We start from the raw sequence: 25962 nt of genomic DNA on the forward strand, positions 1-25962 counted from the left end.
TGTCTTAATAGCCTGGATTATGCAATGAAAATAACGGTGAAACTATCATTGTCACTCAACTGCATTGAAAAGTAAATTGAATGGCAACTTCTGGTGACCACACGTGCACAGTCAATCATAGAAAACAGGAGATTGCTGTCTTTAGTTACCTTGCTCATCCAGAAAACTAGCTGTAACAGTATCTCACTGAGAGATGCTGCATTAAATATACGGAAGGAAGAAAAATTGCAGAATTTTGTGTTAGAAACTTCCTAATTACAGCAGGAAAAATCAGGTCTTTTAAAAGTTAATTGACCTGAAACACTCACTCTTTCTCTTTCCATAGATGCTGCCAGAGTTGCTGTATATGTCCAGTATTGTTTTAATTTACAGCATTCACAATATTTTACTTTGGTGCTATTCGTTGTGTGTAGTTTTAGAGTTATGCTGAAAGTTTTGTTTAATTAATTATTACAGGAATGCACATTGCAATGGCTACAATCGCTTTAGTAACAAAGTCTCTGCAGCCTGGGCTGGTGCTGGATCTGAAGATGGGGCAACCCCTGAGCTGGAACTGGATCTGTATCTGTCTCTGAGCTGGAGCCAGAACTGGATCTGTCTCTGAGCTGGAGCCAGAACTGGATCTGCTCCTGCCCCTGAACTGGATCTCCACCTGTTTCTGAGCTGGATCCAGATCGGCTCCTGTCCCTGAACTGGATCTACACCTGTTTCTGAGTTGGATCTAGATCTGCTCCTGTATCTGAGCTGCAGCTGGAGTTAGATCTGGATTGGATCCTATCCCTGAGCTGGATCTCGATTGGCTCTTGTCCCTGATCTGGATCTGCTCCTCTCCCTCAGCTGGATCTGGATCAGTTCCTGTCTCTGCTTTGGTTGCTCCTACTTCTGAGTTGAATCTGGATCAGCTACCTTTGATCTGATTCTGCTCCTGTTTATGATCTGGATCAGTTCCGGTTTCTAATCTGGACCGGGCCTGTTTCTAATCTGGATCTGCTCCTGTTTCTGATCTGGATCACAGAATTGTTATGGCATAGAAGGAGTCCATTTGGCCCATCATGTCTGCATCAGCTCTCTAAATGAGCATTATGCCATACCCTTGCTCATTGTTTCTATTCAAATAATCATCTAATGCCTTCTTGAATGCCTCAACTGAACTTGCCTCCATCACACTTCCAGGCAGTGCATTCCAGACCTGAACCACTCGCTGTGTGAAAAGGTTTTTTCTCACATCACATTTGCAAATCGCTTTAAATCTGTGCCCTCTTATTTTCAATAATTTTACAAGTGGGAAAAGTTTCTCCCTATCTACTCTAACCAGCTCCGTCATGATTTTGAACACCTCTATCAAATCTGAATCTGATCTGTTTCTAATTTGGATTTGATTTGTTTCTAATCTGGATCTGCTCCTGTTTTTGATCAGGATCTTCTGTTTCTGAAAAATTTGAGGCTGATCAGTACCTGCTTCTGTTTCTGATCAGTACTTGCTCCTGTTTCTGAGGCAAACTGAGCCAGGCCTGCTCCTGATCTGCTCCCATTTTTAATCTGGATCTTCCCCTGTCTCTGAAAAATCTGAGCTGGATCTAGATCAGTTCCCATTTCTGATCTGGATCTGCCCCTGTTTTTTATGTGAATCTGCCCCTGTTTCTCATCTGGAGCTGCTCCTGTTTCTGACCTGCGTCTGCAACTGTTTCTGAGACAATTCAATCTGGATCTACTCCTGTTTCGGATCCAGATACGCTCATGTTTATGTTCTAGACCTGCTCCCACCTCTGATCTGGATCTGCAACTGTTTCTAAGACAATTCGAGCCGGATCTACTCCAGTTTCCCATCTGGATCGGCTCATGTTTATGTTCTTGACCTGCTCCCATTTCTGATCTGGATCCGCAATTGTTCTGAGACAATTCGATCTGGATCTACTCCTGTTTCTGATCTGGATCGGCTCATGTTTATGTTCTAGACCTGCTCCCGCCTCTGATCTGGATCTGCAACTGTTTCTGAGACAATTCGATCTGGATCTACTCCAGTTTCTGACTCGGATCTGCTCATGTGTATGTTCTAGACCTGCTCCCATCTCGGATCCGGATTGCTCGCGTTTCTGTTCCGGACCGGCTCCCGTGTCTGAACCGGATCCGCTCCTGCCTCTGATCCGGTTTCCGAGTCCAGCAGCTTCCACGCAGGCAGCACGGGGTCCTGACAGTGAGGGTGTCCCTCCCGGTGCCGGTACAGCCCCGTCCCCATCGGGCCGGAGAGAGAGAGAGAGAGAGGGGGCGGGAGCCGCGTCCAGAGCCACCAGCACCGCGGCGGCAGCGGCAGCGACAGCGACAGCGGCCTGAGGGAGCGGCTGCTGACGTGTTCCTGAGCGGGAGAGACCCCGGACCGAGCCAGGCCCCCGGCCCCTCGGCCTGACTCGCTCCCGGGATGGAGTCGCTTTACCACCAGACCAATAAGTAAGTGGGGCCGCTGAGGAGAGACCGAGACCGGGACCGGGAGCTGGTGTTGACCCTGGGCCTGGGGCCGGGAGCTGGTGGTGGCCCTGGGGCCGGGAGCTGGTGGTGGCCCTGGGGCCGGGGCCGGGAGCTGGTGGTGACCCTGGGGCCGGGGCCGGGAGCTGGTGGTGGCCCTGGGGCCGGGGCCGGGAGCTGGTGGTGACCCTGGGGCCGGGGCCGGGAGCTGGTGGTGACCCTGGGGCCGGGGCCGGGGCCGGGAGCTGGTGGTGACCCTGGGGCCGGGGCCGGGAGCTGGTGGTGACCCTGGGGCCGGGGCCGGGAGGCTGATTGAAAGATGTTCACAACAGAAATACCAGACACGTATGGTTCATCAGTGTTTGTAATGAGAATGATAACACCTTGCAACTCTGTAACACCTTTCATTTGAGAGAGAAAAAAAATCCAAGACGCTTCACAGAAGTGTAACCTGACAAAAGAAAAATAAAGCCAACTAAGTAGGACAGGTAAAGAGGTAAGTTTAAAGGAAGAGAGGTGGAGAGGTCTGGGGAGACAATTCTGTATCTAGACAGCTGAAGGTACAGCCATCAATAATGGAACCAAAGCATTGAGGAGATGTACAAGGGGCCAGAGTTGGAGGAACACCTGGTTCTGGAAGGGCTGCATGATGTTAGTGCCACAGAAGGATTTGAAGACATGGACAAGGACTTTTACAACTGAGACTTTGCTGGAGCAGGAGCTAATGTGGCTCAGCAAACACAGAGGTGATGGACGAATGGGACTTTTTGCAGGTGAGGTTGCAGGGGTTTTTGAAGAGCTCAGGTTTATGAAGGATGGGCAAAAAGAAATCGGCCAGGTGACCACTGGAACAGTCAGGTTTGGAGGTCCAGCAAGCGTGAGGATTTCAGCATATAGTCTGGGAAAGGGGTGATTGGGAGAAGAAATGGGATATCCCAAGTGGAAGTAGGCGGTCTTGTCAATGGAGGCAATAAGAGGTTGGAAGCTCAGATTGGAGGTGAAATATGATGCCAAAGTTGCAGACAGTTCTGGTTCAGCCAAATGGTATCTAAGGAATTTGGTTCTGTTGAAGGGTCATAAGGACTCGAAACGTCAACTCTTTTCTTCTCCACCGATGCTGCCAGACCTGCTGAGTTTTTCCAGGTAATTCTGTTTTTGTCTAGGGAATTGTGTTTGCTGAGCTGCATTGGCTCCTGGTCCAGCGACATCTCAATTTTACAAGTTCTTATCAGCTTGTTCAAATCCTTCTGTGGCACTCAACATTATGCAGCCCTTCAAGAACCATGGGCTGCAACTTCTGAGTTCCAGGACATCGTATCGGGGGTGGGGGGGGGGGTGGTTACTCCAAAGATGCACTGGGGAACCCCGGTCCCTGGAAGTTCCCAGGGAAGGATTGCACGGCAATTTGCTGGGAAGTGCAAACTTCCAGTGGACAATTGCGTGCACTGGGAACCATCTGAAATTTGTGATTTAAATCTCAAACTTCGGATGATTCCAATGTGTTACTCAGAAAAGAGTTAAAAGAGACCCATGTGGACCTCACCGCGGGACTCCTGTCTCCCTGCCAACAGGACTTTCCCACCAAACACCCCACCTCAATTAGCTCCCCGAGGCCTGGCCTGGCTCGACTCAACCCCTGACCCCTCAAGGCCCGGCCTGACCTGACCCCTCGCTCCCCCAAAATCCCACCCTCTTACCTGATACTTAGTTTGTCAAAAACTTTGAAACTTACCTGGTTTACAGCAGCTGGTGCTGAAAAAAAAGGGGTATGGCGTACTTACCTTCAACTCTACGACCCTTGACGCTAGGCCTCAGGGACACGCTGCGCTGCCCAAAACTTGCCCGGCCTGAGTCGGAAGGTTGGGCGAGATAGGATCGGCTGAATTTTCAGGTAAAAACCTTTGAGCGGAGTGGCAATCCAACTTAATTGCCATTCCATCGGAAGTTGCGGCCCCATGAGTTCCTCCAGCACTGGCCCCTTGTACATCCCTTTACTTTGCTCCATTATTGGTGGCTGTGCCTTCAGCTGTCTAGCTATGGAATTGTCTCTCCTAACCTCTCCATGTCTCTCTTTTCCTTTAAACTTACCTCTTTGAAGCAGGCTATTTTGTTTCCTGTCCAATTAAATGTTTGACATTTTCTTTTTGTCTGATTACACTCTTGTGAAGTGTCTTGGTATTTTTCCCCCTAAATTAAAGGTGCTTTATAAATGTTGTTACCATTCTCATTTCAGTTACTGATGAACCATGTGTGTCTGGTCTTTTAGTTGTTGCACATCTTTAAATCTGCCTGGACTGTAAACCAGATAAATTTAGAAAGTAAGCAATTGCTTCATATTACTGAACAATTTCCACAGTGGCTGTGCAATTTGACTGGAATATCAGCTCAAAATAACCAGAATTGGTTTATTCACAAGATCCCTCCAGAGAGAATGAATGCCACAATGTTACTAGACATTGCTATTGTTCCATATAGTTGTGTATTGCAGTTTCATTTCACTGTGTGTTCGAGGGAATACATTTTTTAGTTGGATACTGTTAAATGAATTGTAATTAAAATATTAAGTTCCAGAAATAGTACATGGAGATGTACAGACCTGGTCGTGTTTTGAAATACAGGCTTTGTAAGTTAATGCTTAATCTTCGTGAAAATCTGCAATTTTGGCAATGAAAATGAAAGGAACACTTTGTTCAAACTGTATTAAAGTCCTCGGGTTTGTAAACTCTGCATTAATGCATGTGTTCACATTGAAAGAGCAGTTTGCAATGACAGTGAGAATTATTTATTCCTGATGGAGTATATGTTGATAATTGTAAAAATTTCTGGCCATTTGTATGAGGAATGATAATGATACAGAATGGAATATTTTCCATTTTGGGTGCCTGGTATCAAAGTCAGACTCTTCCACACAGTATCAGAACTAAAGATCTTCTAGTCTGCCCAAGCTTCAGAGAGCATTCCTCAAGTTAACATTTTCTACACCGGGCATCCTGTGGCCTCTTGGAGTAGGATTGCTAGTTTGGTATCAGTTTAGTGTAGTATTGTCTATTTGGCTGATTCTTTTGAAACTGAAATTGAAACTGCCCAAGCTCCTTTTCACATTCCTAGTCAGACTGTGAAGAATTTCATCTCATTGGTCTGCTGTATGTGACCACATAATCCTTGACATGCCCGATCTTGGTTCAAACCAGATTTGAGCATCACTGCGTACTCTCCATCACAATGTTGCTTATCTACTTCCACAACATTTCCTTATCCACTGAAACTCTTTTTTGTGCTTTTGTCACCTCAAGAGTTGACTTATCCAAGAACATAATAAATAGGAGCAAGAGGAGACCATATGGCCGGTCGAGCCTGCTCCACCATTCAGTATGATCATGGCTTATCTTGGGCTTCAACTCCATTTCTCACCCACTCTCCATATCTCTTGATTCCCTGAGAGACCAAAAATCTGCCTATTGCAGCCTTAAATGTATTGGTCAGTGCTCAGGGACAGGAAGGTGTGACTGCAAGTGAGGCAGGTAAGGGGACCCAGAGGGAAGGAGTGCAGGAGCCTCGGCCCTTGCCATTGTCCAATAGGTTTGAGGTTTTTTTCAGCTTGTTTGGATAAGAGTAGGGGCTGCAGGTGGATGAGCTTACTGGCCTTGGCACCGTGGTACAGGAAGCCATTCAAGCGGGGGCAGTTACAAGGAATGTGGTGGTAGGGGATAGTACAGTCAGAGCTATTGACATCGTTCTCTGCAGCAAAGAGCGTGAGCCCAGATGGCTGTGTTGCCTGCCTGGTGCCAAGGTTCGGGACATCTGCTCTAGGATGGAGAGGAACTTGCAGTGGGAGGGGGAGGACCCAGTCATTGTGGTCCATGTTGGCACCAATGACACAGGCTGGGCAAAGAAGTAGGTTCTGCATAGTCAGTATGAGGAGCTTGGCACCAAATTAAGAAGCAGAACCTCAAAGGTCATAATCTCTGGATTATTACCTGAGCCACGTGCAAATTGGCATAGGGCAAATCAGATTAGGGAGATGAATCTATGGCTCAAGCCTGGCGTGGGAGATGTGGGTTCCAGTTCGTGGGGCATGGCACCAATATTGGAGAAAATGGGATCTGTACCATTGGGAAGGTTTACACCCGAACCGTCCTAAGACTGGTGTTCTTAGAATTAGGAGCAAGAGTAGGCCACTTGGCCCCTTGAGCCTGCTCCGCTATTCAATAAGATCATGGCTGATCTGAATGCAACCTCAACCCCACACTCCTGCCTACCCCCGATAATCTTTCACTCCCTTGTTAAGCAAGAGCCTATATCTAGCTCTGACTTAAAAATATTCGAAGACTCTGCGTCCACTGCCTTTTGAGGATGAGTGTTCCAAAGACACTCAACCCTGTGAGAGAGAAAATTTCTCATCTCTATCTTAAATGAGTGACCCCTGGTTCTAGATTCTCCCACAAGAGGAAACATCCTCTCCTCCACATCCACTCTATCAAGACCCCCCAGGATCTTAAAGGTTTCAATCAAGTCGCCCCTTAGTCTTCTAAATTTCAGTGGATACAAGCTTAACCTGTCCAGACTTTCCTCATAAGTTAACCCACCTGTTCCTGGTATTAATTGATTAAACCTTCCCTTAACTGCTTCTGACGCATTTACATCTTTCTTTAAATAAAGAGACCAAAACTGTACACAGTACTCCAGATGTGGTCTCACCAATGCCCTGTACAACTGAAGTATAACCTCCCTACTTTTGTAATCGATTCCCCTCACAATAAATGGTAACATTCTATTAGCTTTCCTAATTACCTGCTGTTTCTGCATAGTAGCCTTTTGTGATTCATGCACTAAGACACCCAGATCCTTCTGAATTTCAGAGCTCTGCAATCTCTCATCATTTAGATAGTAAGCTTATTTTATATTCTTCCTGCCAAAATGAACGATTTCACATTTCCACACATTATACTCCATTTGCCTGATCTTTGTCCACTCACTTAACCTATCTGTCACTTTGTAGTCTCCATATGTCGCCTCCACAATTTACTTTCCTATCTATCTTTGTGTTGTCAGCAAATTTAGCAACCATTCCTCCAGTCCCTTCATCCAAGTCATTTATATAAATCATAAAATATTGAGGCCCCTGCACTGATCCCTGTGGCACTCCACTCATTACATCCCGCCAACCAGAAAAAAAGACCCATTTATGCCAACTCTCTGGCTAGCTAACGGGAAGTAATCTTCCGTACAAGTCAATATGCTAGCCCCTACACCATGAGCTTTTTTCTGCAATAACCTTTGATGTGGCACTTTATCAAATGCCTTCTGGAAATCTAAGTACAGTACATCCACCGGTTCTTCTTTATCCACAGCATATTCGGCTCCTTCAAAGAACTCGAATAAATTGGTTAAACATGATTTCCCTTTTAAAAAACCATGTTGACCCTGCCTGATTGCCTTGAATTTTTCTAAGTGCCCTGCTATAAGATCTTTAATAATAACTTCTAACATTTTCCCTATGACAGATGTTAGGCTAACTGGCCTATAGTTTCCTGCTTTCAGTCTCCCTTTTTGAATAAAGGAGTTACATTTGCGAGCTGCATAACTAGGGAAGTAGAGAGAGTTTTAAATTAAGTAGTGGGGGCAAGGGTACAAATTTGGGAACGTGGTAAATCAAAGAGTAGAGACGAGGCAAAAGAGAAAGGCATTATTACGGGAAATGAAAAACAGACTGACAGGAAGGGATAGAGAACACAAATCTTAACAGTAAATCAACAGATGAGACTAGAGGTTAGAAAGAGAATAAAAGGATACAACTAAAGACTCTGTATCTGAATGCATGAAGCATTCTAAAAAAACAGATGAACTGAGAGCCCATGTTGAATAAAAAAGTAAGATTTGATAGCCATTACAGAGACATGGCTGCAGGCGGACCTGAATATTTAAGAGTACAGGACATTTAGGAAGGATAGGAAGTGAGGGGTGGCTCTGTTAGTTAATAATGGCATTAGCACAATAGAGAGAGATGACCTTAGTTCAGGAAACCAGGATGTGGAAACGGTTTGGGTAGGCTTGAGAAATGGTAAAGGCAAGAAGTAACTTGTGGGAGTCATATACAGGCCCCCTAATAGTAACCACATGGTAGGATGGAGCATAAAGGAATAACTAATGGGAATTTGTCAGAAAGGCATGGTGATAATCATGGAGATTTTAATCTGCATGTAGACTGGAAAAGTCAGATAGGCAAAGATAGTCTAGATGAGGAGTTCATAGAAATTTTCCAGGATAGTTTTAGAATAGCATGTTCTGGAGCCAACCAAAGAGCAGGCTATACTAGACCTGGTATTGTGCAACGAAATGGGGGTAATTAATAATCTCATAGTGAAGGTGCCCCTAGGTAGCAGCGACCATAATGATTGAATTTTGCATTCAATTTGAGGGAGAGAGGAGTGGGTCTGAGACTTTGTTTTTAAACTTAAATAAAGACAATTATGACAGCATGAAAGCAGAGCTAGCTAAAGTGAATTGGCAAATTAGGTTAAGGGATAGGTAAATAGAAATGCAGTGACAAACATTTAAGGGGAAATTTCAGAATACACAGAGTAGATACATTCCAACGAGTAAGAAAAAGTCCGAGGAATAGACACACCATCTGTGGTTAACTAGAAAGGTTAAAGGTAGTATTAAACTTTTTTTTTTAAAAAAGTATCTAATTGTGCAAAGGTAGGAGGAAGGCCAGAAGATTGGACAGAATATAAGGAACAGCAAAGGATGACTACAAGATTATTGAGGAGGGAAAACTTTGAGTATGAAAGAAAGCTAAGCAGAAATATAAAAACAGTGACTAGAAATATTTTAAAAAGAAACAAGTTAACAAAGTGAGCGTTGGTCCTGTAGAAAGTGAATCTGGAGAATTGATAATGGAAAGCATGTAAATGGCAGATGAATTAACAGGTATTTTGCATCAGTCTTCACTATAGAAGATACAAATAACATCCCAGAAGCAGCTAAAAATCAGGAAATGGAAGGGAGAGAGGAACTCAGGAACATTACAATCACCAGAGTAGTAGTACTGAGTAAATTGTTGGAGCTGTGGGTTGACAAGTGCTCAGGTCATGATGGACTCCATCGTAGAGTCTTAAGAGAAGTGGCTAGCAAGATAGTTGATGTATTGGTTTTAATTTTATGAAGCTCCCTAGATTCAGGGAAAGTCCCATTAGATTGGAAGATAGCAAATGTAACTCCATTATTCAAAAAGGGAGGGAGACAGAAAGTGGGAAACTACCGGCCAGTTAGCTTAAAATCTTTTGTAGGGAAAATGTTAGAAACTATTATTAAAGAAGCTATAGCAGGGCATTTGGATAAGTTCAAGATAATTAGGCAGAGTCAACATGGTTTTATGAAAGGGAAGTCATGTTTAACCAACTTATTGGAGTTTTTTGAGGAAGTAACATGTGCTGCAGATAAAGGGGAACTGGTAGGTGTACTGTACTTTGATTTCCAGAAGGCATTTGATAAAGTGTCAGATCAAAAGTTATTGCGGAAAATAAAAGCTCATGGTATAGGGGTAACATATTAGCTTGGACAGAAGATTTGCCAACTAACAGGAAGCAGAGAGTAGGCATAAAGGGGTCTTTTTGCAGGTTGGCAAGATGTAACGAGTGGTGTGCCACAGGGATCAGTGCTGGGACCTCAACTGTTTACAATTTATATAAATGACTTAGATGAAGGGATGGATGGAATGATAGCCAAATTTGCTGATGCCACAAAGATAGGTAGGAAAGTAAGTTGTGAAGAGGACATAAGGCTACAAAAATATATAGATAGGTTAGGTGAGTGGCAAAGATCTAGCAAATGGAGTACATTGTGGAAAATGTGAAATTGTCCGTTTTGGCAGGAAGAATAAAAGAGAAGTGTGTTATCTAAATGGTGAGAGATTGCAGAGCCCTGAGGTGCATAGGGAATGGGGTGTCCTAGTGCATGAATCACAGAAGGCTAGTATGCAGCAAGAAATTAGGAAAGCTAATATAATGTTATCATTTATTGCGAGGGGAATTGAATGCAAAAGTAGGAAGTTATGTTTCAGTTATACAGAGCGTTAGTGAGCCCACATCTGGAGTACTGTGTACAGTATTGGTCACCTTATTTAAGGAAGGATGTAAATGCGTTGGAAGCAGTTCAGAGAAGGTTTACCAGACTAATACCTGGAATGGGTGGTGGAAAGGTTGGACAGGCTAGGATTGTATCTGTTGGAGTTTAGAAGTGTAAGAGGTGACTTGATTGACACATAGGATCCTGATGGGTCTTGACAGGGTGGATGTGGAGAAGTGTTTCCTCTTGTGGGAGAGAAGTGACCTCTAAACAGTGACCACTAAAACTTTAAAAATAAGGGGTCACCCATTTAAAATGGAGAAGAGGTGACATTTTTTCACTCAGAGGGCTGTCAGTCTTTGGAAATCTCTTCCTGAAAAGGTGGTGGAAGCAGAGTCTGAATGTTTTTAAGGCAGAGGTAGGTAGATTCTTGGTAAGAAAGGAGTGATAGGTATCAGTGGTAGGCAGGATGCAGATTTGAGGTTACTATCAGATCAGCCTTGATCGTATTAAATGGTGGAGCAGGCTCAAGGGACCAAATGGCCTACTCCTGCTCTTTGTTCGTATGTTCGTATTCAACGATGGAATATCCACAACCCTCTGGGGTAGAGAATTCCAAAGAATCATAACCATTTGAGTGAAATAATTTCTCCTAATTTCAGTCCTAAATGACCAGCCCCTTATCCTGAGACTGTGCCCCCCTGTTTTAGATTCCCCAACCAGTGGAAACTATCTTTGTGTCCACCCTTTCAAGCCCATTCAGAATTTTGTAGGTTTCCATGAGATCACCTCTCATTCTTCTAAACTCCAGAGAATATAAGCCCATATATCTGTGTCTCATCATAGGACAACACCTCATCCCAGGGACCAATTTAGCAAACATTTGTGTACCACTTCCAGTGCAAGTATCCTTCTTAAATGTGGAGACCAAAACTGTGCACAGTATTTCAGGCGTGGTCTAACCAAAATCCTGTACAACTGTAGCACAACTCCTGCATTCTTGTACTCAAGTCCCCTTGCAATAAAGGCCAAAAGCACTCCCTATTTTTCATAAAATCAATTGCAGCAACCTCTCTCCCATCCTAAATTATTCTCATTTGCCAATTACCTCTCCATCTTCAAGAACTTACATTGGCTTTCATTGTTCCAATGCATTTCATATTAAATCTCTTTTTCTCAACCTCTTCCACAGCTTCACTTTGCCCCATCTCTGCAATTTCCTCTAAGCCTATATCCTTTCTAAGGTTGCCACCTCTGGCTGGACATATTCAGGGAGATGGTGGGAGTGATGTCAGGAGGGTTCTAAGGGAGGGGGGAGAGAAAAACAAACCAACTTTAATTGGGCAAATGGGATGAATTTACAGCAAGGGTGAATAATGGTTAAAGTTCAGAGAAAAAAAACTTTACTCACCCTTCAGGGGTTGATGCAAGACCCGATGTCATGATTTCAAACAGGGATATTAAAAGCTGTTAAAACTGAGGAGAAAATAGTTTGATTTTCTCTGTTTTTAATGAATGAAGTGATATGGACTTTGCTCGCCCCCATTGCACTCAGATTAACGCTCACTACTTGTGCCTGATCCCTCAATGCAATTCAAACCCACCAATCCCATCGTAGCCTGTTAAATTCCCAGATAATCTTAACCCTCCTGGCTTTTCTCTTCAGTTAAGGTTTGACCTTGATTGGACGGTACTGTGCTGGATGTGATGTCATTGCATGGCAATGCCTCATGGTGGGAGTTGATGTTTCTTCCTCCTCTTGGTGGTGCTGATGATAAATTATGGGACTGATTTGTTTAAATATAGATCGAAAATCTCCTGGAATACTTCATTTGGCCACCGGGAGATTGATGCTGATTCCAGTAGACTGCTGGTCATTCCAGGAGGGTTGGTAACTCTAATCCCTTTGATAGTCTGTCTCTGCTACTTCCCTCTCCTTCACCCTACCATCAGTATGAGAGCTATCAGCTGCCTCTTGGTTACTCTCTTTATCTTCAAATACAAACTCAAAACTGAGCTGGTTGAATTACTTCTGGGACAACCTGTGACTCAGCATCTGTTCACCTGTCAATTGCACCCGCCTAGGGACATTTTATGTCAAAAGTATGAAATAAATATAATTTGTCTAACACACATCACACAGCCTACATTAATATTTGTATGAATGCTCTGACCACTCCCCCTTCTTGCTCCCCATCCATAAGCTATATTTCTCAGCTTTATGAAAATTATGCATTGTGATTGTGTTCTTTGGAAGCGCAGCCATAAGAAATCCAGTCGTGTATTAGTTTATTTGTTTGTGGAGCTATGAAGGATAGCCTTTTTGTCCATCTGTGTTACCTTCTTTTGCACCTTGTACCAATATCTCTCGCGTTTTGGTTTGTATAGTGTGTCTGCATCATGCATACACTTGTCCCGAAACCCTGAAAGTAGCTGATGAATGAGTTGCAGCTGTATTGGATCCATTGTTGGTTTTGGATCATACACAGACAGCCTACTGATCTTGAATCAATTTGGGGCATTGTACACCTGTAATTCAGCAGTCACCAGTTGTTCTGAAAGTGGATGACATGCATTGTTTCAACATCAGTGGGCTAAACTGAATGGATTATTTCTATAATGGACCACTAGTGGAATCATTGCATCACATGAGATCATAGCAACATTTCTGCATCTATTAATCTGCTTTAAATGAACCAAAACTATTTAAAGGAGCAGTTTGCTTTACACCTATCTGATGTTGCCTTCCTTCAGCTGGAGTTAATGGGTCAGTTTTGTATTGTGTGCTTGGCAAATGAGTTGAGCTACAAATAATTGGGATTCAGACGATCTGCCAATTGGATTCCTTCGTGAGAAATGCTTTTACTGTAAAGTGGGAATTACAACATTGATCCACCAAGCAATGAGGCAAACTCTGGCAATTATGCTTTATTTTCTAACATGAAAATACTGTGTATGGATAGAGCATACGAACATATGAACAAGGAGCAGGAGTAGGTCACTCAACCCTTCAAGCTTGCTCCACCAATCAATAAGATCACGGCTGATCTGACTATAACCTCCCACCTACTCCCAATAACCTTTCACTCCCTTGTTAATCAAGAATCTGTCTAGCTCTGCCTTAAAAATATTCAAAGACCCTACTTCCACTGCCTTTGGAGGAAGAAGGTTCCAAAGACTCAGAATCCTTAAATGAGCGACCCCAGATTTTTAAACCATGACCCCTAGTTCTGGATTCTCCCACAAGAGGAAACATCTGCTTTCTTGATTACTTGCTATACCTGCATATTAGCCTTTTGTGATTCATGCACTAGGGCACCCAGATCCCTCTGATCTCAGAGCTCTGCAATATCTAACCATTTAGATAATATGCTTTTTTATTCTTCCTGCCAAAATAAACAATTTCACATTTGCCCACATTATACTCCATTTAACAGGCCTTTGCCCACTACTTAGCCTGTCTTTGCCACTTTGTAGCCTCCTTATGTCCTCTTCACAATTTACTTTCCTACCTATTTTTGTGTCATCAGCAAATTTAGCAACCAAACGATCTAGCCCTTCATCCAAGTAATTTATATAAATTGTAAAAATTTGAGGCCCTTGCACTGATCCCTGTGGCACACTACTCGTTACATCAACGTCCTGGGGGTTACCATTGAACAGAAACTGAACTGGATGAGTCATATAAATACTGCGGCTACAAGAACAGGTCAGAGACTTGGAATCCTGTGGCGAGTAACTCACCTCCTGACTCCCCAAAGTCTATCCACTATCTACAAGGCACAAGTCAGGAGGGTGATGGAATATTCTCTGCTTGCCTGGATGAGTGCAGCTCCAACGACACTCAAGGAGCTTGACACCATCCAGGACAAAGCAGCCCACTTGGTTGGCACCCTTCCACAAACATTCACTCCTTCCACCACCGACGAACAGTTGCAGCAGTGTTAACCATCTACAAGATGCACTGCAGGAACTCACCAAGGCTCCTTAGACAGCACCTTCCAAACCCACGACCACCACCATCTAGAAGGACAAGGGCAGCAGATATGTGGGAACACCGCCACCTGGAAATTTCCCTCCAAGCCACTCACCATCCTGGCTTGAAAATATATCGCCATTCCTTCACTGTCTCTGGGTCAAAATCCTGGGACTCCCCCCTAACGGCACTGAAGGTGTACCTACACCACAGGGACTGCAGCAGTTCAAGAAAGCAACTCACCACCACCTTCTCAAGGACAATTAGGGATAGGTAATAAATCCATCCAAGCCAGCGATGCTCACATCCTGTAAATGAATAAAAATAAAATCCACCAACCAGCAAAAGACCTAATTATGGCTACCCTCTGGTTTCCTATTAGCTGGCCAATCTTCTATCCCTATCAATATATTACCTCTACACCATTAGCTTTTATTTTCTGCAATAGCCTTTGTGGCACTTTATCAAATGCCTTCTGGAAACCTAAGTACAGTACATGCACAGCACATGTGACTCCTTTGAAGAACTTCAATAAATTGGTTAAACATGATTTCCCTCTCACAAAACCATGTTGTCTCTGCCTGATTGCCTTAAACTTCTCTAAGTGCCCTGCTATAATATCTTTAATCATCACTCCCAACATTTTACCTATGACAGATGTTAAATTAACTGGCCTGTTATTATGCTTTCTGTCTTCCTCCCTCTTTGAATAATGGAGTTACATTTGCTATTAAATCTAATGGAGCCTTCCCTAAATCTAGGGAACTGTGGAAAGTTAAAACCAACACATCAGCTATTTCACTGACCACTTCTTTCAAGATCCTGGGATGAAGTCCATCAGGACCCAAGGATTTGTCAGCCCGCAGCTCCAACAATTTACTCAATACCACTTCTCTGGTGATTGTAATTTTCCTGAGTTCCTCCCTCCCTTCCTTTCCTGATTTAAAGCTATTTCTGGGATGTTACTCGTATCCTTTATGGTGAAAACTGATGCAAAATATCTGTTCAATTTATCTGCCATCTTCTTACTTTCCGTTATTTATTTCCCAGACTCACTTCCTGTAGGTCCAACGCTCATTTTGTTAACTCTTTTCTTATTTAAATATCTATAAAAACTCTTACTATTGTCTTTATATTTCCAGCTAGCTTTCTTTCGTACTCTAATTTTCCCTCCTTATTCCTCTTTTTGCCATTCTTTGCTTTTCTTTGCATTCTGTCCAATCTTCTGACCTGTTACACATCTTGGCGCAATTATGTTTTTACTTTAATTTTGATACTGTCTTTAACCTTTTTAGTTAACCATGGATGTTGGGTTCTCCCTTTGGAAGTTTTTTTTCTCATTGGAATGTATCTATTCTGCACGAATTCTAAAAATGACTGCTTGTTATATAACATTATAACTTCCTTGTGCCTCAGATCTTCCGCTTCATGCCTATTTATATTTCACACTTCCGCATCTGTCATGCTTGCACACTTCCCGTCTCTAATGTTGCACCACTGCTGCTAGTCTACTTAAAATGGCCTGCACAATAGTAGTTCACTTCCATTTTGACTTGATGTTGCTATTTTAAAAATTGTCTTAGCAATGATGAAAGTTCAGATAAAGCCAGTATTTGGGAGACTAGAAAAATATTATCTTGTCTTAACAGATTGATTACAAGGGCACATTCCAAGGGAATCTTTTTGGCTTACTTCATCTCGACAAATCAGTGGCACTTGTCAAATCACTGGCTAGGCTGGCATTTATTGTTAATCCCTAGTTGCTCTTGGTGGTGGTTATGGGTTATCTCCTGGAATTCTGCATTCTATGTGGTCAATGTGCCCTCAGTGCTGTTAGATTTTGACGAAGGATTGGAGGTATATGTACAAATCTGGTTAGTCAGGATGATGTTTCCATGTGCCTGTGCCGTTGTCTTCAGTGTTTGTGCTCAGTGGTTTAGGAGGTGCTACCGAAGAAGCCTCAGTGAGTTGCTGCAATGCAGATAGTGCACACTGCAGCTGAGAAAGAAGGTTATTTGCGTTTAGGCTAGTGGCTGGAGTGCTGATCATGAGGACTGCTTTGTCCTGGATGGTGCCGAGCTTCTTCAATATTATTGCAGCTGCACTCCCCAGGCAATTGGACAGTACCCCATCCTGCTCCTGGCATGCATTGTAGATGGAGAAGAGGCTTTCAGGAGTCAGGAGGTGAGCCACTTGCCAGAGAATACCTAGTCTCTGATCTACCTTAGTAGCCACAGCATTTATGTTGCTGGTTCAATTGAGTTTCTGGACAGTGGTAACCCTCCAATATGTTGATGATGTGGGGTTTGATGATGGTAATTCCATTGAACATGGTGGTTAGGCTCTCTCTTGGAGATGGTCATTGCTGACACTTGTATGGTGCAAATTTTACTTGTCGTCTTATCAGTCAGGCCTGGATATTGTCCTAGCCTTGTTGCATCTTGTTTCTACTTATAACTGGCAATCTCCTTCAGGGTATTGGGTTAGGTTGAAACCATGATGAATGAAATTGCACAAATAATAAGTTGGATATTGGAACTGAGAACCTTGCTTGGAATCTTGTTAGAGAGGACTGATGTCCTTTGGCAAAAATGAATCTGGCTTTGCTTATTTCTACTTGCTCTGTAATGTTTACCGTGTAATGCTTAGCATTTGAATTCTTCACAAATGAACAAATTTCCAGCAGCAGCTTTCAAAAAATCTTTTGAAATTAATTCATGAAGAGCTCAAGCTTAGCCACCCATATCTGGTCCTGTGCTAAGTTCCGCACACCTCTCGCCCTCATTGACCTACGTTAAATCTCTGAATGCTTGCAACTTAAAATCCTTGTCTTAATGCCTCCATGGCCTCATCCCACTCTATCTCTGCGAACCCTCAAGTCTTGTATCTTCTGCCACATCTTTCTATCCACTGACTCTGACCTTTTGCGTATTATTTGCTTTCTTTACTCTGTTATTGGTTCCTCAACACCTTGACTCAAATTTTTGGATCTCTCTTTAACTATTCCACAGGAAGAATTTTACTAGCCCCCGGGAGAGCAATCACGGGCGGTGAGGGGCTGGAGTAGGGGAGGAGGGTAATGGTGTGAATGGGGGCAGTAAAATTACGGGGAGGAGGGTCAAGTCGGCTTCCAGCATGATTCCACCATTGGGGAATGTTACCAGCAGTGGGACCGGCTTTCGGCAGCCTGCCTATCATAAGGCAGCTTGAACCAAATTTAAATATGGAAATGGCCATTAATGGTCAGTTTACCATGCCTTTGGCAAAATGCCGATGGGTTGATTACCTCCCTGGTGGTGGGAGGTTGTTGGTTGGCACAGAGAAATATAGTTAATGTTTCAAATCTGTATGACCCTTCTTCAGGTCATACAGACTCGAAACATTAGCTCTGTTTCTTTCTCCGCAGATGTTGTCAGACCTGCTGACTTTTTCCAGCATTTTGTGTTTTTATTTCAGATTTCCAGCATCCGCAGTATTTTGCTTTTAACTCTAGGGGGTGGTTGGCTGTCCTGCACAGTACGGCAAACCTCGTGCCAGCTTGCTGATGAGCTGCCGCTGGTAAAATCATGTGAGAAGTCCCACCAGCCATGCGTGTTGCTAACACACATGTCCAGCCACTGTCAGATCCCTGAAATAATTAACAAAATTCAGCTTTGTTTCCTCTCTAACATTAAGAAGCTTCTCAAAACCCATTGTCTTGTTCAAGGTTTTGTTTACTGCTCCTAATCTCTCCTATTGTTCAAAGAGCTCATTCTCTTACCTATTATATTTTCCTCTCTAGAGGAAGCATTTGGAGCATTTTCCATGTTAAAGATGCTTTGTAATTTAAATTTGTCACTCAGGACCATATTGGTTACTTGCTTCTGTTACACTTGAGGGCAATAATATTTCCCATGATTAGATGACTTCAATGTGAACTGGTATATCTTGCTGACCATTTATTTGTGAATTCAGCCAGAATGTCACCTTTAAAATGCATGGCTTTGTTCCTTAAGTCACTGATTTTCCAGAGTCAGGGTGTCCTTTGTAACATTTCCTTTTCTTCAAAAAGGGAAAAAAGAAATTGTGGTCTCTCATAATTCCTATGAGGAATGAATTGATTGAAGTTCTTGAAATGGAAGACAAATCTCACCCAATTGTGGCATTTCCCAGATTTGGGACAAAAGGAGAATTGGACTGTCTCATTCAACACATGAAAAGTGCAGTTAGATCTAGTGAGCATTGCAGCTGAAGAGGTGCACAGGATTGTTCTTGTACCTCCCTGGGCAGTCTCATCTCAGCTGACCTGATGAGAATTAGTTGAAAGTTTTAGGGACTTCCATATGCAGTTTATAGTTGCGAGCCTCCCACTAGCTTGGAAACAATCTAGGCATATTAAAACAGGACAGCTAAAAGTTCAGCCCCATTCTCCCCTTGAAGTTGGATGATGTTGATAACTCTTTTTCAAGGTTAATTTTTGTGCAGTTTTTCCCGTTTCTATTGAGAAGATGGACACTAGCCTGCGTGGCTGGCTTTCTTAATTTTTTTCTACTGTAAATTATAATTTCTCATCCTGCCTCCACTAACTAAACTCAGGCAGTACATGTGTTGTGAATCTGGTATTTTGCTCTCCTTTTTTCAAAAAGAAAGATCTCCCCTTGTCTGCTGAAGGTAGTAACTCTGGCTGGGCTGGTTCCACCAGCACAGTCATTCCTCCAAAGGCAGTCGTTGTATGTGAGCTGAGGTAGTGAGTGTTGACAGGCTGTTTGACCCTGGGTGAGGTCACAGCTGAGCCCAGTCCTGTTTTCACCCATCATTCTATGCACACTTGCACTCTACAGCAACAGCCCCTGGATAGCGATCGCAGTTGTGAGACACTGCCTGATTTATATTTTTCTCTTCCCTTCCCAAGTGGGACTGAAACTAGTTGCAGCAAACAAACTGCTGACTCTGCACAAACCAGCAATCAAGTCCACTAGTCTGTAGGGCTCAGTACCTCACTGGTGTACTTGTTCTTAAGGATATAGTAACCTTCCATTCTGTCTCCCGCAATACTATTTCTCTAATTGATTGTGATTCAGAGATTTAAGTTAAATGTTTAGGCTTTGATTCTAGTTAGAGTAGCTTCCCTTTAAAGTTTAGGGAATTTCTCTAATATTACAGTGTTCCCCATTGGCACACAATACTACTGTCAATGGTTGCAGAAAAGAAATGACACTTGAGTGCTGCTTCTCTCTGAGGTGTGGATAGTCTTAGCAAGATAGGGTTGAGCAATCTTCATTTGTTTGAACCTTTCTGTACTTACACACGTGCCTGGCATTTATTTTTTTCACTGCCTCTTGTATTCAACTCCACTCTTCCCATGACTCATGCTAAATCTGCATCTTTCTGGTTTGGTGGGGAATTGTGAAGCTTGTTCCTTAATTCCACTTTTACTTGATCTTTGTGCTGAGCGGTGAGCCACTGCCAGATTTGTAAGTTGGTAAATTTGTTGTATTAAGAAACGAAATATGGCACATCACTCTCTAATCTTCTCCAAGACTATCTATTTCTGTACTGTCTCCTCCTCCTCACACTGCCATGACCTCCGCTGAAGATTATGCTGCCTTGGGGATATGTCAGACGCCATACTGCTGGAACATGTCTTGAGGAAATCAAGGAATCATTGTTTTTGAGGTGAATGTCAAGGAGAAATGGTCAGATTCTCTCTTGTTAGAGATGGCAATTTCCTGGTACGTGTGTGGCATGAAAGTTACTTGCCACTTATCAGCCCAAACTTGAGTATTGTTCCGATCTTGCTGCATATGGACATGGACTACTTCAGTATCCGAGGAGTCACAAATGGTGCTGAACATTGTGCAATCATCAGTGAACATCCTCACTTCTGATCTTATGATGAAGGCAAGGTCATTGATGAAGCAGCTGAAGGTGGTTGGGCCTAGGACACTACCCCGAGGAACTTCTCAGCAATGTCCTTGGACTGAGATGATTGGCCTCCAAAAGCCACCTCCACCGTCCTTTGTGCTAGGTATGACTCCAACCAGTGGAGAGTTTTCCCCCGATTCGCACTAGCTTCAATTTTCCAAGGCTCCTTGATGCCACACTTGGTCAAACACTGCTTTGATGTCAAGGTTGGTCAATCTAACCTTGCCTCTGGAGTTCAGCTCTTTTTTGTCCATGTTTGGACCAAAGCTGGCAGAACCCAAACCGAGTGTCAGTGAGCAGGGTATTGCTGAGTAAGTGTCGCTTGATAGCACTGTAGACAACATCTTCCATCATTGCATTGTTGATCAAGAGGTGGCTGATGTGGCAGTAATTGGCCAGATTGGATTTGTCTTGCTTTTTGTGGACAGGACATACACGGGCAACTTTGTGTAGATGCCACTGTTGTAGCTGTGCTGGAGCAGCTTGGCTGGGGCACAGCATATTCTGGAACTCAAGTCTTCAGTGCTATTGCCAGGATGTTGTCAGAACCCACAACCTTGACAGTATCTGGTGCCTTCAGCCCTTTCTTAATATCACATGTAGTAAATTGAATTGGCTGAAGATTGGCATCTGTGAGGCTGGGAACTTCAGGAGGAGGCAGAGATGGATTATCCACTAGGCACTTCTGGTTTAAGGTGGTTGCATTGTCTTTTGTACTGATGAGCTGGGCTCCCCCATCATTGAGGATGGGGATATCTGTGGAGCATCCTACTCCTGTTATTTGATTAATTGTCCACTACCATTCACGACTGGATACGGCAGGACAGCAGTGCTTTGATCTGACCTGTTGGTTGTGGGGTGGTGGTGTTGAGCACAGGAGATGTGGAGAAAATGCAAGACTGCCAAATGTATTAACTGTGTCAAAGTCAACCAAAGACTGCATTAAAGGTGGGACGTTCCGAGGAAAGATCCTCTGATTAGTTTGAATTTTAAAAGCGACTTAAATACTCAATGTGAGGCTTGTAGCAGTCTGAGCACTTTATCAGCATTTTGACTCTCTGATCTTACCACTCTTGGCATGCAAGACAAATCTTGCTTTGCAATTTCAAAATTTCTCAAGTTTTTAAAGAGCAGCACACTGCATTTTAAATTAGTAAAACAAGTGTAGATCCCTCAAAGCTAGTTATAGAATCAAAAGCACTGAAGGAGGCCATTTAGCCCATGTGCCAGTGCCAGCTCTCTGAAAGATCTATTCAATTATTTCCACTCCTATTTCCCTTTCTCCATCGCCCTGCAATTTTTTTCTCCTTTAAGTATGTACCATTCTTTTTCAAATGTCACTACTGAATCTGTTTCCACCACCCTTTTAGGCAGTGCATTCCAAATCGGAAAAACTCGCTGTGTTTTTTTTTCTCTCATTTTGCCAATTATCTTAAGTCTGTCTCTTCTGGTTACCAATGTGCCTGTCAGCGGTAGCAGCTTCTTCCCACTTACCCTGTCAAAATCTCTCATTATTTTAAACACAAATTATTTACTACAACTATTTAACGCTGCTATAGCCACCATCCTGGAATCTGCTCTTCATTGTTTAGTGTCAAGATTCCATATAAACTGAACAACCTAAATCTGAGCATGTTGTTCAACAAAACAATCAAGATAAAATAGAAAGCTGATTTGCCCCTCCTGGGGATCACTGGACCTGGATTTCTGTTTGACCTGCATTTCCAGTGACAGCTATGGGTAAGACCAGAGCAGAGGGATTGCCTGCACGGAATAGCAAGGAAGGTGGATTGATTTAGTTGCAAGCAGTAATGCATATTGCAGGTGGAAAAACACTCATTATCTAGGCTTGTACGGAGAATGTTCACTGGTTGTTTGGGGAACTGATTGCCAACAAAATCAGTGCTTCCAGAGCAGAAGGAACTAGGGTAAATTTGAAATCAATGTCCGATGTATAAAGCTGGACAATAAAGACTTTTGTACTCCCTGACCTGTTTGGAAGTCTGAGGCACAGCTTTAATCTCCGTCTTACCTCCTTACAAACAATGTCACTTTGCATACGCTTCTCTTGACAAAATTGCACATGCTTTTAGAAACTGGAATTTAGCAATTGTAGAAATGTGATAATTGAGGTGAATTGGTAACAACAGCAGCTACTTGTATTTATACAGCACTTTTAACATAATGAAACATCCACTGTCACTTCCCAACTATGCTATAAAGCAAAATTTGATACTGAGCTGCATAAGGACATAATAGGGCAGATGGCCAGAAGCTTTGCCAGAGGGGTAGGTTTTAAGGAGCACCTTAAAGGAGGAAAGAGGCTGTAAGTTGAAGGGAAGACACCAATAATGGAGCAATTAAAATTGGGGATGTGCTAGAGGCCAGAATTAGAGGGGCTCACTGCTCACTCTAAGGTATGCTTCATTGCTAGAGAGTTAAAAGACCTGCCATGGTCATGTGAAATGCTGCTGCTGTCACATCATTTCCCCAGTTTCTCCATATCCCATAATGGGCGCAAGCTGTAGTGTCAGTATATCACAAATCACTTTCCCAGTGCTCCTATTCTGCCTCTCTCATTCTCAGCTGTATAAAAGTAACAAATATTTTTAAAAAAACTACAGGGGGAAAATAAACTTGGCAGCAAAGCAAGCAATTCAATCTTACAGTTTTGGCATTCAAGACCCACAAGTTTTGTTCTCATTATTTATACCAGAAGAGCTATTTGACTGAATTGCATTAAGCTAAACTCATTGTCACATCTGTTGCCCTATACATGGTCCTCTGTGCTGATATAGATCAGATCAAACTCCAAGCTTGTCCCGAGGCTTCATGTCCCCTTGTAGTTTAGTTATTGAAGGCAGGCATTTTTTATTGTCAGCCTGGGGCTGCAGCATCTCTGTTTACAGAGATTTAATTTAGCTTTTTAATTTTTTTCATTCCTTCCAAATTGTAAATTGAGCCAGCAAATGAAACAATCTATTGCGTTGGCTATTAAGGATAGAAGGAGTGCTAGAAATCACATCTGCCCTTAGGACAGATGTTAGAAATTTAACGAGGAGAAGCAACCAGGAGAGTTGCAGCAGCTGACTTCTGTCACTGGAACACTGTGACCACTTACTCTGAATGTAATTACTGCTATGCAAATTCAGTACAGGTGTGGTGGAAGGGAGGGCACATGACCCTAAGTGATCTGCCCTATAACTCAATGGAGATGACATAAATCTATTCTCTCTTGTGAAAGATATGAACCTGATGTTTCACCTTCTAGTGGTTTAAGGAGTTTAAAGGTCACTATACTGGGGAGTTTTCAGGTAGGTTTACTTACTGAAATAACAGCTGTTAAAATTTTTAAAGAAGGCCCAGGTCTGCTATTAAGTTTATGCTCCTGCATAAGCTGGTCCAATGCAGTGTGAATTTTAGACCATCTTTAGATTACAGATATGCTTCAATAAGAAAGATTATGTAAATTTGTGGCGCTGTGAAACCTGCACTGTTCATGCTGTTAAGAAAATTCCATAGCACCGGAGCAGCAACAACTTGCATTCGTCAGCCCAACCATCTTCAGCTGTTTCATCAGTGATCTTCCCTCCATCATAAGGTCAGAAGTTGGATGTTTACTGATGATTGTACAATGTTCAGCACCATTCGCGGCTGCTCCGATAGTGGAGCCAACCTTGATAATGTGCAGCAAGACCTGGACAAACATTCAGGCTGGACCTGATAAGTACATTTTTGGATAGTGCAGGTGATGGTGTCTGAGCATTTAAGTGAAATTAATGTGGATTAAAAATGTGTGTAACAGATCCAAGTGACCCAGAGCCACCTCCAACCCCATTCACTCGGGCACCTTTTATATCTGTGTTGCCACTCCACTGGGTTTACACTTCATTTGGTGTCAACCTGAAACAATAAGACTACCTGCTGGGGGGAATTTCACACCACTTCCCAATCACATCTGGATTTACACTTTGCAAATCACTGACAGCAGTGTTGTAGTGTAAATGCACCCTCCATGTGTTCTGATCTGTTATGGTTTGTATGTTCATTAAACTGCCAGCTGTTGTTTAAGTTCTGATAACCTCCAAACCTAGTGATTGCGTACCTTCAAGGTAGTACTTAGTGGTGCTATAATTCACAGTTATAAACAAAAGAGTAGAAATTGCTGTTGGCAGCAAGAGCACATGAATACTATTCAAACTCAATATGCTTGAGATTGGCAATCTTTTGAACAAGGAGACCTGATCTCAATATATTAGTGGAGGCATTATCTCATTCAAAAGAGAAAAGTTATTAGCATGACTCAGTTGGAGCCATCTTGCCTCTGGATTAAAATGTTGTTGGTCATACCCAAGTCCAAATCTTCACATAACTTAGGCTCATACATTAGCAGTAATCCAATGTGGGATGTTATACATAAAAATTATACCATGGAAACATGTCATTTAACCCAACGATCATTAGTGCTCATTCCACATGCCGGTCAAGTTATTAAAACCCTTTCACCTTTTCCTTTAAGCACCTAACTAACCAATCCTTAAATAGTAAGGAAATCTGACCAAATCTTGCCACACATTGCCGGAGCAATCCCAGGAGCTATTACTATGTCAGTGTAAAACAAAAGTATGGCCACATCTAAAATAATGTGTGCGGTTTTGGTCACTGTTTATCAAGGAGGCAGTACAGCAAAGGAGAATCAAACTGATACTTAACTTGAGGCACCTTTTGTACAGGGGTAGGTCTTGTGATTGTTTACTCTAGAGCAGAGAAGGTTTCAGAGAAATGTTATTCAGACATTCAAGGTTTTTGAGGGAATGGATCAATTAAGTCTTATGTTTTTGAGATTTACAATCTCTAGAACAAGGAGACATGATCTCTAGCTTAAGGAAGGTATGTCTTAAATTTAAGCAAGAGAAGATGCAGAGACAGCTGAGATTTAACTATGTGGAGGTTAATAAACATGTGGAATGGACTGTGCAGGGAGATGATGAAGGTAGGTAGTGTGAAAAAGTTTGCATGATAATTGGATAAATATTTTGGGTTGTGGGTGATTGAGGACTGGCCAGATGGGCTGCAGTTTTTTTTTGGTCTCAATGTTCCTATTATATAAACACAAGTCTTTTTTTTTAATTTATACAACACCTTTCACAACCCCAGGACATCTCAAAGCAGTTTTAGAGTCAGTGCGGTACTTTTTCAAATTTAATAATGTAGGAAACAAGGCAACCAATTTGAACACAGCAATGACAATGACTAGAGCATTTGTTTTACTGATGTTGATTTGAAGAATAAACATTGACAAGAAAACTTGGGAGAACTCTCTCCCCCCCGCCCCCCCAACCCCGGCTCTTCTTCGAAATAGTGTCTTGAGATCTTCTTCATCTCCATCCATTTGAAAGAGCAGAGAGATGCCTCTGTTTAAAGTCTCATTCAAAAGACAACATCTCTGACAGTGCTGAACTCCCTTAGCACTGCACTGGAGAGTCAATCTAGATTGTCTACTTCTGGAGTTGGACTTGAACCTTTGTTCTTCTGACTTAGGTGATAAACAG

At 42.8% G+C, this 25962-nt stretch overlaps 1 protein-coding gene across 2 annotated transcripts in view; it reads left to right on the forward strand.

Moving 5' to 3' along the window:
• The first annotated feature begins 2077 nt into the window (after positions 1-2077).
• gosr2 (golgi SNAP receptor complex member 2) overlaps positions 2078-25962 on the forward strand; it is a 76701-nt gene continuing 52816 nt past the window's right edge. The window contains exon 1 of one of the 2 annotated variants that reach the window (XM_041173741.1): positions 2078-2445. In XM_041173741.1, coding sequence (XP_041029675.1) covers positions 2417-2445 — 29 coding nt within the window. In that variant the 5' untranslated portion in view covers positions 2078-2416. The remainder of the gene's footprint in view (positions 2446-25962) is intronic. The other variant, XM_041173740.1, reaches the window with a different exon arrangement.

Source organism: Carcharodon carcharias, chromosome 23 (assembly GCF_017639515.1).
Source record: "Carcharodon carcharias isolate sCarCar2 chromosome 23, sCarCar2.pri, whole genome shotgun sequence".
Taxonomy (NCBI): Eukaryota; Metazoa; Chordata; class Chondrichthyes; order Lamniformes; family Lamnidae; genus Carcharodon; species Carcharodon carcharias.